Source organism: Hippocampus comes, unplaced genomic scaffold (assembly GCF_001891065.2).
Source record: "Hippocampus comes isolate QL1 unplaced genomic scaffold, H_comes_QL1_v1.1 scaffold254, whole genome shotgun sequence".
In the NCBI taxonomy this organism is placed as follows: domain Eukaryota; kingdom Metazoa; phylum Chordata; class Actinopteri; order Syngnathiformes; family Syngnathidae; genus Hippocampus; species Hippocampus comes.
The window spans coordinates 660,475-675,629 of record NW_017805874.1 but is presented as its reverse complement, the minus strand read 5'-3'; the positions used below and the strand labels follow the sequence as shown (position 1 = coordinate 675,629).

The following is a 15,155-nucleotide window of genomic DNA, read 5'->3' as shown; positions in this document are numbered from 1 at the left end:
AGCGAGCCTCAGCAGTAGATAGTCCGCTGCTCTCTGCTGTGCGTGCTTCAGCGCGAACATGTACGCAAGCGCGTCTTTTGATTTCAACCAATCAGCGTCGACGCAAATGACGTCACACACGACAACAGCTAAGCAAAGTTAGCCGAGACGACACTCGAAGTCGGACGGACACGATTTTCTGCCAATCTGTGTTTTTCCCTTTTTGGCCAAATATATTTTTTACTACAACTGTCTTGTCGACAGCGTCTTTTATTCGTTCCACTGGGGTTTAGCAGGTGTGTTTATAAAGAGACGAAAATTGTTTGGGGACTATCCCCCACGTTCTAGTTGAGATGGTATAACCCAAGAGGCAAAATGACGCTTGCTACTGTTGTTGCGAGTTGCCATTCGTTCTACTAAACCATTAGTCAAACGCCATCATGTCTTCTGTCGTTATTACACAAACAAAAATCTCTTTACTGTTACTAGTGTTAGTGCCTCAATATGGCTACGCTCGTGAAAGCAATACAACGAACTCAAACGCGTCTTTGTTCAATGTTGTCAACTAATATCCGGATTAATTTTATGCAAATTTTCCTCAATTCTCCGGAGAAATTTTCATAAAAATTTGAAAAAACGGAATTCCGGGAAAATCCGGAGGACTTTCATCTCTGCAAGACCTACAGAAAGCCTCTGGAGCCCTTCTCTAAATTTAACAGGAAGTTAGCCATTTTTAAATTTCCTTTCAAAGTTTGCCTCATTTTTGCCATTTTACAGATTGCATATTTGATCAATGTAGCTTTTAAGCTGATGTACTGTACTTCAGTTTGAAAAAATGCCAATTCCAATGTGCCAGGATCACAACATAGCCAGGGCTGGGCGGCCCTTTATAGCTGCTCGCAGCTGTAGTTATTTTTATTATTCCTCGTATTTTTAGTGTTTCTTGTATGTTTGATGTTATGTGCAGCACTTTGTTAGCTGTCACTGTAAAAGTTAAATTGAAATGAGTATTTTACAACTTTTAATTCTGTGATGACCCAAAAAAGTTATATGTGTAGTCTGGGATAACATTATAATCCACTGTCAAATGTTTATTATCTGGGTCCCAGAATTACCGGCGTTATTGTCTGTCTTTTTGTTTTATTTTCTTTACTGACCCTCATGGGAATAAGCGGCACAGATAATGAATGGTTAAAATGAAATGAGGCTATTTATACTATACAATGTAAAAAAAAAATGTTGCGTCCAATGAAATGAGATATTCATTTTTCCTGTACCTGCAGTGGAAGGCCTGACACCATCTGTCTCTGCTTCAGGTTGGTTTCTCCATCCAGGTTGGCAGTCTCAATGTAACATATGCCGTGAGGATCGGAGGAATACAGGAGCAAAATGTCAGCTGGGATGACATCATTGCAGGACAGGCGAATAAAGTCTCCCACTTGAACATCTTTCCAGCGTTTACCAATGTAGGCGTTCTGCTTGCTGTGTTAAGAATAAAAAGAATAAATCAAGGTTAGAAATTGTATTTACCATAAATTCCGGGCTACAGACCACACCTGATTAAGAGTCGCATGCTCAGATTTATGAAGAAAATTCGATTTTGTAATTATATGCGCCGCACCAAATGATAAACCCCTGGCCAATGAGTAGGTGGGGGTTTGCTTCTGCGTCCCTGCCGCCTGGAGCGCCTCCGGGTGAGGCCACGGACGCGGTCCCCTGCTGAACCCCCGCAGAAAAAAACGCAACAATTTCTTAAGGTTAAATTAATCTCCATGTTTTTATGAGCATGATGAATGCATTTGCACAACGAAATTACGCTGAAACACATATGAGGCCAGACAAAGAGAGATCTTGATGCGCATTTGCGTAATTACGAGGAGAAATAGTGCAGCTCACTAGGCTTTAAATTGAATAATGCAAATCATATAAATGGGAACAGATATATGAAATTATTTCTATAGTCAGCCGCTTAAAAATGATCATCAGTGGCAGCTTTAGGCCCGATGCTGCGCAGCTCAAAACACAGGTAAAATGTGTTCTCTCGTGGCCACTTGTTTTCAGTATGATGGGGGAGTCACCTTTTTTATTTACAGTCCGAGTGAGGGTCATATCAAATGTGCATGGGTCTTTTTGGTTGTCTTTTTACACTGCCTCAGTTCTTCTTGCCGGAGCCTCCCCCTTCGCACCATCGACTCGTCTATGCCAAGATTACGGGCAGCAGCTCGATTTCCTTCTTTAACTGCCAGAGTGATCGCTTTTAGTTTAAAAGCTGCATCATATGCTTTTCGTCTGGTATTCTCCATGTCGATCAGGGTTAGAAGAAAGACTGAAATAAGGAAGTTGTGATTCCCGGTAATCATACAATTTCATTGGACCCCTGTGTACTACTCATTCATTTTATTGGTCGACCTTTGCCAGGTAACACATTTTTCCCCGCTACGGCGAGAAGGGCGGAAGTTGTGATTAGTCATACAATCTCATTGGACCTCAGTGAACTACTCATTCATTTTATTGGTCCATGTTTTTCCCGCGATGGAAAAAAAAATAATTAAAAAGCCGCTTCATATTACACGCCGTAGTGTTGAAACTGTGGAAAAAAAAGTAGCGGCTTGTAATCCGGAATTTACGGTAATTTTAAGTGATTTAATTTGCAATTTTTCCATTGTTATTTATATAATCTCAAAACAAAGATGTCATGAATGTTGGCTCAAAAATCTGGCTATTCAATCTACTCCTCATCAAAAGAGCGCACCGCATATGAATATTAGTTTTTAATCATGAAATCGTCAACAACATAGTCCAACCCCTTTTATAGGCAACTACTGACAAAACATTCATTAATACAGTCACTTTCAAGAAGAAGTGAAAAAACATAAAGTCTTTCACTTGCAATCAAAACACATGCTCAACCATTCAGGTGCAGAGACCAAATGAACGGTGAATTCCCCAGAGGAGAGGAATGTTTGCCACACCTTGAAAAAGGTGCAAACAAATCCAAGGTTCATGTTACATCAAAAGCAATTTCTGTCCAATCGTCTTGTCAAGCCCGTGCATGCCCTTGTTCAAAGCGCCTGTAACATGACAGTGAGACAGACTGTGCCGCACAATTCATTTTGTGTGTTCTCGGAGGAGTGTATGCAAATACAGTGGTACCTCTACTTACGAAATGAATTGGTTCTGGAAGAAATTTCTGAACAACAAAGTTTTGGAAGTGGAGACGTGTTTTCCATGAAAATGCCCTCCTAATCCGTTCCAAGCTCCACCAAAATTCAGACATAAATGTTTCCTAAAGCATAAAAATGCATCATAATATGCAACAAATGCATGTTACAATTAGATTATTGCACAATAAATGAGAGTTGTGCATAATGTAAAAAACAAAGAATAAAGAATAAAAATGATGGTCATTTAACTTTTAACTGCCTCCTCCTCGTTTTTTGCCCTCTTTAGTCCATGTTCTCTCTCGGAAATGGTTTTTGCCTGGCGTTTTGTAAAGGCCTGATCCAAAGATGTTTGCCTTTGTCAGCTTTTAACAATCCTTCGAAAATGTCCGAGGCAAACATCAGCATAGTAAGCGATCGCCTGTGATTCACATTTACTTAAACTATCGGAACGCCTCATGGCCCGAGGGGCGAATGACGAGGACGCTGCATAGACAGTCATCGATTTATCAATCTACACACATAGACACATACGGTCGAGGTTCCTCTTAGCCAATGGGATGCCAGGATGATACAGTAAAACTCCTCTACAACGAAATCATGTTTGCAGCAAGAACTTTTTTCACAACAGGCTGTTTTTTACTGTAGCAAATTTGATCTCAGATGTAAACACGCATGCACGCACGCACGCACACACACACACACAAACAAATGTGTACACGCACACACAAAGGAATGTGTACACGCACATACAAACTTAAGTGTATTCTTTATTATTATTACAATAGTGCATAAGTATGAGCATAAACTTATTTAACACTTCATATAGTCAGTGTAGATAGAAAAAAGGAAAAGAAATTGTGAAATTAACGATCAGCATTCACTTTCACTTACATCAATTTCTTGCATATTGTCTTTTACTTTGCTTTTCCGTCTTTCATTTTGATCACTTTTACCCTCTCTTCCAGCGTCAGAGCTCTTCTTGTCTTAGCTGCTTGACATCCAAAGGTCCGTTTTGTAGCCATTTTAGCAATGCAACGTTCTTGCTGCGTCTGAAACTAACAACAAATACTTCCTGGATTACTGCGCATGTGTAAAGCAGTGTGGTGGTTGCTGTTTCTGTTTCTGAACAAAGCAGTAGAGGTCGCTGTGGGATTAGACTTTGTTGTAGTGAATCTCGTCGTGAGGCAAGAGCAGAGAAAAAGATTTCGTATCACGCAACAGGGTTTTTTTTTTCGTTGTATGGGGGACAGGAAAGTGGGAATTGTGTTAATACATGAAGATTTTTTCACACTGAGGGTTATTTTCGCCCATGTAGGTTTCGTTGTAGAGGAGTTTCACTGTCCTCGGTAATAGCCAATGGCAGGGCAGCGATAAGTGTGTTGCGTTCAGGAAACTCGGAGTAGCAGAACCATACTGTATTTTTGCCTTTTGTATCTTATAAGGTCTTTCGTAACAAGAGGCAATATTTTCCTGGTGAGACGTTTTGTAACTTGAAAATTTCGTATGAAGAGACGTTCATGAGTAGAGGTACCACTGTGTAATTGGCAGAAGCGATGTGAGATTAACTGCAATGCATCTTTAATTAAAGCTGACATATGCAGCATGAGCAAAACCACGGTTCAGAAGCACTGTAAATGTGCAGGCAAATCAGGCAGTTGCAAATCCAAGCATATCACCCTTTTAATTTGCTACCCATATACACACACTTTTACAGCCATTTAAACAATTCATGCAGTAAATCATCACTGAGTTCTTCCCAGGGAGTAGACTGAGTGCTGACATAATTTTTACAGAGCGCCATTATTAAAGTGCCCCTCCGTGAGCTGTCACCTTACCGTGGTGGAGGGGTTTGTGTGTCCCAATGATCCCAGGAGCTAAGTTGTCTGGGGTTTTATGCACCTGCCAGGGTCATCACCCATGGCAAACAGGTCCTAGGTTAGGGACCAGACAAAGCAAATCTCAAACGATCCCTTATGATCAGTAAAACATATGGACTTCAGTTTCCCTTGCCCTGACGTGGGGCCTCCCTCTGGAGCCAGTCCTGGAGGTGGGGCTCGTTGGTGGGTCCCCCTTCTCATAGGCTCACCACCCATGGGAGGGGCAGCCAAAGGACCCTGGCAGTCCGATCCTTGGCTACAGAAGCTAGCTCTAAGGATGTGGAATGTCACCTCTCTTGCAGGGAAGGAGCCGGTGTGCGAGGTAGAGAAGTCCGACTGGATATAGTCGGACTTGCCTGCACACACATCCTGGGGTCTGGTACCAGTTCTCCCAAGAGGGGTTGGACTTCCACTCTGGAGTTGCCCACGGTGAGAGGCACAGAGTAGGTGTGGGCAAACTCATTGCCCCAGGGTTCAGTGCCTTTACATTGGGGTTCACCTCGGTAGACGAGAGGGTTGCTGCCTCCCGCCGCCTTCGTGTGGGGGGATGGGTCCTGACTGTTGTTTGTGCATACGCACCCAGCAGCTCAGCGTACCCACCCTTTTTGGAGTCCTTGGAGGGTGTGCTGGAGAGTACTCCTGCTGGGGACTCTCTGGTTCTGCTGGGGGATTCCAATGTTCAAGTGGGCAATGACAGTGAGACCTGGAAGGGTGTGATTGGGAGGAACGGCACCACCCCGATCAGAACCCGAGTGGTGTTTTGTTGTTGGACTTCTGTGCTCATTACGGATTGTCAACTCCCACCTCCAGCAGAGCTTTTCCCATGTCCCGGACGGAGGTGGAGGACATTGAGTCAGAGTGGACCTTGTTCTGTGCCTTGATTGTTGAGGCAGCCAATCTGAGTTGTGGCCGTAAGGTGGTTGGTGCCCTTCGTGGCAGCAACCCCCTTACTCGCTGGTGGACACCAGCAGTAAGGGATGCCGTCAAGCTGAAGGAGTCTTATCGGGCCTTTATGGCCTGTGGGACCCCAGAGACAGCTGATGGGTATCGTCTGGCTAAGCAGAACGCAGATTCAGCGGTCGCCGAAGCAAAAACTTGGGCGTGGGAAGAGTTCGGTGAGGCCATGGAAGCCGACTTCCAGACGGCTTCGAGGAAAACCCGGTCCACCATCCGACCTCTCAGGAGCTTCCCTGCTAGAGCTGCTGCCCCTGTGCCCCGACCCCAGATAAGCAGTAGAAAATGGATGGATATTTTTAAAGTGCCAATGTTCAACCCAATCAAATTTCCCTTTTAGGGTGGGCAAGGAAAACTGGTCAAGTATGACACAAGCACGACACAACAGTTTGGGAGTAAATCTACTTGGGTTAGGTTGGGAATACCAGTGTTTTCGAAAAAACATCCAGGAACATCGAAATATGACATAGCCAATTATGCAATGTGGTCGATGAAATGCTCTGAATTGTTGAGGCCATTGTTGGATTGACCTGGGGCTTTAAGACGGGTGGGGTTGCCACTGACAGGTGACCGTTCACTCAATGTATAAAAAGCGGTGTCGCAGTTTGTTTCGATTGAAAATCACTCACTTCGTCATCGACATCGTCCCATTGGTAAGATACATTTGCATCCGCTTTTCTTTGTCAGATCTGTAGAGTTATCTTTTAGATTCAATCATGCTCGTTTGCTTTGTCTGTTTTGCTTTGTGTCCATAGCACTTTGTTTGCTGAATCGTAATCACAGTTGCTGTTCGCAATCGGCAGGTTCTCAACTCAATTCAACTCAACTGTATTTATACAGCACTTTAAAACAGCCATTGCTGTATACTAAGTGCTGTACATGGAGCAACTATCATATATACAACAATAAATCAAGAGCAAAGACGGTAGAAAGCACCAAACAGTAAAACTAAGATCAAGTCTGAGTCATGCTGAGTCAAATGACAAATACAAATGAGTTTTGAGGCAGCGAGGGGGCTTGCCGAATGTTCAGTGGGAGGTCATTCCAGAGAGAGGGACCAGCAATGGGAAAGACTCGATCCCCTCTGAGCCTCCGCTTAGTTCTTGGTACTTCTAATAAGATGAGCTCAAAGTAAGGTGGCGCGAGGTCATTTAAAGATTTGAAAACAAATAATTGGATTTAAAAAGAACTCTAAAATGTGTAGGGAGCCAGTGAAGGTGTAATGGCAATTTGACATATAACAGCGCTAAATGGAAGTAACTGTTCGTACTATTGAATGCTGACCGTACCTTTGAATGCTGACCAGTTATTTCGCTGATAAGCAAAGTTGCACTAGTCTGTATTCTGTGTAGCTGCTCAAAAATGCTGATTGCGCTGGCCTTCACCAACTCCCAACAAGATAAAATGAGAGCGCAAGACGCGGAAAGGGAGAAGGCTCCCTTGACAGATCTGTGAACGGTGTCCCTCCATGTTTTTTTCTTTTTCTTTCTTAAATGAATCTCATCAGTTTTTATAAATACTTTTGTTGTCTTGGTTTACTCGGACAAGACAAAGGGATGCCAGTGTAGGGTTTTTGTGCTCCCTCTTACGAGTACCAGTCAAGAGGCGAGCAGCAGCATTCTGAACCAGAAGTTTACACGTGGGCAAAAGTCTTGCAATTACAGTGGTGTCTTTACTTAGTTCTTTTTTTTTTTTTTTGCATAGTTGCCATGTTATGTTTGTCCGGCTGCACTGGAAAGTGTAAATGAGAAATTTGCATTACGGCTGAAGTTAATAGTGCCGGAGCTCCGCTTCCGGGTTTGACCGCTGGGATTTGTAATCCCTTTGTTCGGTTCCACTTGGTATGTTGATGTTTATGGTTTCTTACATTTAGACCAGTGGTTCTTAACCTTGCTAGAGGTACCGAACCCAACCAGTTCATATGAACCCTTCATTCGTAAAAAACAAAAATGTGACTTTTTATAAATTCAAGACAAAAAAGGCATTTATTAAAAACATATAAACAGTAAATAAAATTTCAAGACATAAGTACATTTTTTTTTTTTTTTTTTTTAGTTTACGACGTACTATCACGACAGTCACACGTTGTAATGTAATGTGATCATCTGCAGCTGCTTGGCTGCAGACGATCACATTACATTGCTTGTCCAATCTGTGCTGCGAGAAATTTAGTTTGCTCAGTTGTCAGCATGTTACTGTCGTGATAGAACGTCGTGTGATTTTTTTTTTTTCGAATTTTTAAAACATTCTATGACGAGCAAAAAAAAAAAAAAAAAAAGCGGTCTGACAAATAATTACAACATCGATTCACATGCATCATGGAAAGTGATGGGACTCAGCGTCCTATCTGCATGATTTTTCATGCCAAGTTGAGCAACTCAAAACTGAAGGAACACTTCTTGAATCATATTTTTATTTTTCATGAATGAAGGGTTTGGTGATTGTGCATATGAACTGGTTGTGTTCGGTACCTTTAACAAGGTTAAGAACCACTGCTTTAGAGTTTGTTCATTCCACTTACAGGGCCTCGAAAAGAGTCCTGTGTTGCTATTTTTCGTCACTACCTCCCCGTGTCGGGAGTGGGTAATTTGTGCACCTGCAGCCTTCCTTGAACGTTGTAGCCGGTTCTCAGGCTCCCTCTCTGGAATCGAACCCTGATTCCCCATTACTCGTGAGGCCGACTCACCAACCAGTTGTCTACCGTGCCGCCCAATTCCATCCATCCATCCATCAATTTTCAACACCGGTTATCCTGAAGAGGGTCGCTGGAGCCTTCTCCGGCTGACTTCGGGCGGAAGGCAGACTACACTCTGAACTGGTCACCAGTCAGTCACATAGCATCATTCACGCCCACATTGACACCGTCAATGAGTGGTAACCGATCCCCCATTGCCCGCATACAAGTCAGGGGAGTGCAGAGAATCACTTACCCACAATACACTTGTACTATTCTGTTGTTGATCTTTTTGTCAGAGAGATAGCGTCTGTAGTCTTCCAAGGCATCTTTGACAGCGATGACAGTGAGAACCACCAGCAAAGGAATCATTGTAATTTCCTTTTGAAAGGCTTCAACCACCGGTACCCAGTTCAGCAAAATCAGGAACAGGAAGTAGAGGTTGGCTGCCCTACATGCAGTAATGGGCAAAGCAAAATTAAAATCAAAGTTAGATCATATTTATTTATGTTGAGAGGCAGCGGTACCGAGGACACACAAGGGACTGGGGTTGACAAACACGACAACAGTCATGACACAACACAGGACACCGACCTCACTACTACCTCTCGATTAGTGCAGCCAAATTAGTTCCTCGCCATAACAGTCCATTCGTGTCCACTATCATTCGTGTGTTAGGGAACTTTGCCATAATTCTTTTTGGCTCATTCATTACCAGTATTTATTCGGGCTGCACTAAGGCAGTAGGAATTTGGACATGTTTCCTCCAATCTCATCCTATCGTGTCATGTGTCTCCGCCCGTGGGAGTACTCACTTGTCCCCAACCCGTATTAGTACTCGCTTGCCTCCCCGTAATAGTACTCGTTAGTCCAAACCACGGTAGCGCACCACTTATTTGTGTGTATGTGTGTGTGCGTGTGTGTATGTGTGTGAAAACACACACATACACACACATACATGCACACAAACATATATAACAATTTTTGACAATTGACCAAACCGATCGGTTCAATCAGAGTCCCCAGCCCACCGACCCCAATGAGTGCAAACCCAAAATGGTGGCATGCATGGTTATGGCGGCATCCACAGTTATGTTGTTACGGCGGCAATTTTGCTCTGTAAAATGAAATTTAATTGCAGTAAAGTAGCAGAAAGTCGAAAACTAAAAACTCGGACTCAGGCCTCCACGATCTGCGGTGAATGGCCAGAAGGTTGCTAAGTATGGCAACCACACGAGGACAAAATATGTAGGTGACTTTAAAACATTGATTGAAATCTCACAAATTCAACTGATAAAAAAATACATTGAGCTTGAAAAGCTTTTTTTGGAGACAGGCATAGGAATTCCAAAGAACGTCGCTGGCTTCCCGCAATTTTTGTCAGATCCGCAATGAATTTTGGGGAATATGCTTCAACTGAGAGGGTATGGATGCCGGTTCAGCCGAAGTGTGGAACAAGTAGGCACAAGGTACGGGGAGACAGAGCACAGAATTGGGAGACCCTACAGACTCGCACCCTCAACTTGAATGCGCAATTGAGGGGCATAAGGGTGCAGTTGTGGGTCCTGGGATTGGGCCAAACACACACTGTTATCTGTGTGTGAGAGCTCCCTGGCACAAAGATGTCCCGATGACAGTAATGAAATTAGGCATCAGCCACAACGTGCTTCCTTTTTATGATGCTTGTTTATCATCGACGTGCTGCCATGAGAGCGAGGTTTGGATAGTATTCAGAATTTTGGGTGAAATTCACTCAAATTTATGAACTCTTTGCTAACACAAGTTAGCTATGACACAACATTAGCCACAATGCTTCTGTTGACCCGAATTACCAGGACTGCACATGTGCGCTGCAGCCAGGCATACAGCCACTGGGAGGAAGTGGAGCGCGAGGTAGTTAAAAGAGAAAAACAAGGCGCTAAATTAATAAATATATAAATAACCAATGTGCCGCCTATTAAATTAATTGTCATTGACTTCGATTATCAAGGTCGTTGTGATAGTCATCTAGTCATGGAATGAATGTTCTTTTTTTATCAGTGTTTGTTCAAGATTGCAAGATGTTCACCAGACGTTTGCAAACTGTTTTAATGGTCAGACATTTACAATTATAACTGTCTCAAACAATGTTTCTTGTCACCATAAATTTTTAAGCATAATTTCTTTATGACAAGAAAAACTTTGCAAATGTCTTTGGAACCTTTTGCAACCATGAACGAACCCTGATGAAAATCCAGCATTCGGGCCGTGCACAAACACAAGTCTTTGCTGCTCAGATACCACCCTAGGGAATCAAAATACAGAGGAACTCCTCAAGAATAACTAAAACATCCTTTATTTTAATCCTACATGCAAATTAATCTAGAACAGTTTAGTTTGTGATTTTCCATAGAAAGACGAGTGATGCAGTGCACTGTATTTAATTTGTGGTAGGTGATCATTTAAAAGGAATGGGAGACATTCTTGAAAAAGGTGATTTCAACAGAGGTAAGACTGAAAAATTTTTGGGTTCGAGTTTACAACACACATAAACAAACACGTAAATAAATATGTTACAGTTTTGTGAAAAATCTGACCTGTGAAACTGCTGAAACAGGTTCATGGGGATGAAGGTCAACAAACTGTACTTGGTTGTGTGGATGATGTTGCCCTTGTAACTTTGGGCAACATCTCTGTATTCTTCCTGATGGGGCCAATGCCCAACACTTATTGTTCTTTTTGCTTTTAATTTCAGTGGGGGGATGTGAGAATCCTCTGAACTTTGGGTTGGCACAGCACCTCGATCCCTTTCTCGCGCAAACAGTTTTCGACATTGACGTCGCATCCATTCGTGTCTTTCCATTTATACAACTTGGTAGCCAGGTCTTGTTCTTAACTGCGATGTGTTCCCCTGTAACCCACTGAAGACATCCATTCGGTCCTCATCCTGCAGAGAAAAAAAAAAAACAGTCATTTTTGTTCATCTAATTGATTGTGATCCAACTACTTTATGCAGAAATATCACACTTGCATTGTATAAACAGCACACCATATTTTTGGACCATTAGGCACACCATATTATTTGGCCGAATATCAAAGAACTGGTTTATTTTAAAACATTTTCATACATAAGGGGCACGGGGTTGAAGGCATATTATTGTATGTTAAATAGATCACAAGTACGTAGTAGTATGTTTATTGGATAGATTCAGCGCTATTACGCTATTCTGCCAAAATTGGGAAGTGTGTGTCTCTCTTGCTTTTGTTTGTTATGGAACAACAGGGGGCTTGCTTTGAGTGGAGAAGTCGAGGGGAGTCTCCGACAAAGGGAAAAAAAAAGTTTGAACATCACTTGTCAATCTGGTGACCGGCGGTTGTGTTATTATTTTGGCTAATGCTAAACGTTATCTTGGGTGACAGATCAACTGCCGTCAACAAGTCAATGCACTGACCATTATCAAAACTTTTTTGGTCAGTCCCAGTGGCAACTGGAAGCTGACTGTGTCAATTAACTTGCAGGTCCTACATTATAACATTAGAAATGCACCACCAGATACATTCAGCTTGTGTTCGATGTGACCGCAGCATTAGACTTGGAGAGGATTCTGAGACATGAAGGAGGAAGTAGTTTTTATTCCGGTATAATAAAAACACTTCCTAGCGATTAAATGTGGATGAGAATGAGAGCGCTAATGTGAATTTGAAAGTTAATAGGATGGAATTTAACTTTATGTTTACCTCTTAGCGCAATGATATTGTCCCACATTGTAACACTGGTAACCCAACGCCAGATAGAAAGCATTAAGCTAGTAGTCCATTTCTAATCATTCTTTGAACCAGAGGCAGGAAGTAGTTCTAGTTCCGGTATTGACGAAAACATGGAAGGCTGCTTGTGATTAGATGCGTCAAAGTAAAAAGGAATGAATTTGAATTAAAGACAACAAACTGAAAAGCAGACATGCGTACAGAAGGCACACCCAAGTTCAAAGCCCACTGTTGATTTTTCAGAAACGAAATGATTTTCAGTGCACTTTATGGTCTGAAAAATATAGTGAACCACTTTCTTTACTTTTGCTGCAGACTGAGAACATTTGGGTTCTTGCAGGCAACAGGCATATCTGACAACTGTCTGATTCTTCTTCAAATCCAATTTTTAGGGCTGGCTGTCCGCACTGTTTGTTGGGAGCGTCTGGCGGAATCCCCTGTCAGAAAGAGTTTCAACTCCCACCTCCGGCAGAGCTTTTCCCATGTCCCAGGGGAGGCGGGGGACATTGAGTCCGAATGGACCATGTTCCGTGCCTCTGTTGTTGAGGCGGCCAATCTGAGTTGTGGCCGTAAGGTGGTTGGTGCCTGTCGTGGCGGCAACCCCCGTACTCGCTGGTGGACACCAGCAGTAAGGGATGCCGTCAAGCTGAAGAAGGAGTCCTATCGGGCCTTTATGGCCTGTGGGACCCCAGAGGCAGCTGACGGGTATCGACTGGCTAAGCGGAACGCAGCTTCGGTGGTCGCTGAGGCAAAACCCCGGGTGTGGGAAGAGTTCGGTGAGGCCAGGGAAGCCGAAGAGTCTGAGGACTCTGAGGTGGGCTCTCCTATCTCTGTGGTTGAAGTCACCGATGTGGTTAAAAAGCTCCTCGGTGGCAAGGCCCCACTGTTTTAAAAAAACAACACCACAGCTCTCCTTTTTTCGGAACCGCAAGAAAAACTTATTTCATAAAGCAGCGACACAGTTCACTCAACCAACATCAAGTTATAACATTGTAAACATGTCTCCGGCAAGGAGCCATCTTGGGGTCGACATATTCGTGTAAAGCCAAACAAAAAAGATCGGGGGTTTCCGGTAACATGAAATTCCAGCATAGGGTCGGTAGGTCGGACAAAGTTATTATTATTATTATGTTTTTTAAATATTTTTTTTTTCCATCAAAAATTTAAATAAAATTGCCATAAAACATAAAACAAGAAGACATTGAACCCACCGCTCGGCGACATGGACCCCCCCGCTCGGCGGCCGGCGCCGCCGCCACCTATTTAGGTTTCTCCCCGCTCCGGACTCGGGGGGCCGGGGCGCGCCGCCGCCTCCGCCCTCCTCCGCCTTCGGTTTTTACTCGGCCCGTGGTGTTCATCAAATAGTTCACTGAATTTTTTCGATACATCAATGGATGCTATTTTCTGAACATTACGGTGCGAGCTTGCGACTGTAACACAGAAAACGCGGTTTAAACTGTCGTCGGAGATCGCGGCCGCCGCCATGTTTCAATGTCGTTGACAGACGACAGGGCAAACGACGCACGCGCTCAACGTGAATATTGCGAGAGTTTGCACCGATTTAAACCCTCTACACAAAAACGTAGAGGGTTGTTTGAAAAAAATGCCGACCGTAAAGTTTTTTTTCGATGTAGAAATTCTCGGTCGGTCGGGTTACCGGAAACACACTACTTTTTTTCTACGCCTAATGACCATACACAAGACGCAGCAGATTTTAAGGCGCTCGGTGAGCTTTTAAGAAAATGGAAAACTTTTTGGTGCGCCCTATAGTGCGGAAAATACGGCACTTGTATGTGTGGCATCTCATAAAGATCCCACCGCAAATACTCAAGCAGAGATAAACAAACATGGTGAAACTGAGACAGAACAGCAGAAACACACATTTGGAGTGAGAAGGAAAAACGACCACTTTTGGTGTGGAGAATAACATCTGTTATAGTGTCCATTTTTGACAGTAGGAAGTATGAAGCAGAACTGATGTCTATTTGCATCATGACATTGTCTATGCATCACAGTTTGCATGGGAATATTCTAATTGATCACACTGACCATGTATACTGGAGTAACTGTGTGCTCACAATCTAAATGGGTGTTTTCGAATGTTACAGAAACCAGAATTTTGACCTTCATCAGAACATTGATGGCATGTAAATTTCGTCACTGTCACTGCAAAAATCAAGACTGAGACACATGATTAAAATCTGTTCCAAGATGATGTGTGGGGCAACCTCTGGACGTACTGTTTGCAGCCACTTCTCACAACTCGATGCGATTGGCAAAGAATATCATATCCGACCCCGGGCATGTTCTCAGCATTGAATATGTGCTCTCACCATCCAGATACCGATACTGTGTTTCACGCTATGACAAGGTTAGGCTGAAAGAGTCCTTCGAGCATCAGTCAATCCTAAAACTAAACACTGAGCTTTCTAAAAATCACACAAAATAAACGAGACTTTAATGGGAGTAGACAGTCTTTGTGAAATTGAATTGGTTAATCATTATTGGCTGATAAAAATATTTAATTTCTGTGATTAAATTACAGTGGTACCTCTACTTAGGAAATGAATATGTTCTGGCAGGAATGTCTTAACTAGAATATATAAATAGCGACGCGTTTTCCATGTAAATGCCCTAATCCAGGGGTCGGGAACCTTTTTGACTAAGAGAGCCACAAAAGCAAAATATTTGGAAATGTATTTCAGTGAGAGCCATATATGTGTGGGTGTGTGTGTGTGTGTGTGTATATATATATATATATAT

General features: G+C 43.0%; 1 protein-coding gene across 3 annotated transcripts in view; it reads right to left on the bottom strand.

Moving 5' to 3' along the window:
• atp10d (ATPase phospholipid transporting 10D) overlaps positions 1-15,155 on the bottom strand; it is a 95,655-nt gene that overhangs the window by 67,589 nt on the left and 12,911 nt on the right. For all 3 annotated transcript variants that reach the window (XM_019888830.1, XM_019888833.1, XM_019888832.1), the window contains exons 2-4: positions 11,225-11,574; positions 8,905-9,099; positions 1,257-1,461 (exon numbers count right to left, since the gene is read on the bottom strand). In XM_019888830.1, the coding sequence (XP_019744389.1) occupies positions 1,257-1,461; positions 8,905-9,099; positions 11,225-11,490 (666 nt within the window). In that variant the 5' untranslated portion in view covers positions 11,491-11,574. The remainder of the gene's footprint in view (positions 1-1,256; positions 1,462-8,904; positions 9,100-11,224; positions 11,575-15,155) is intronic.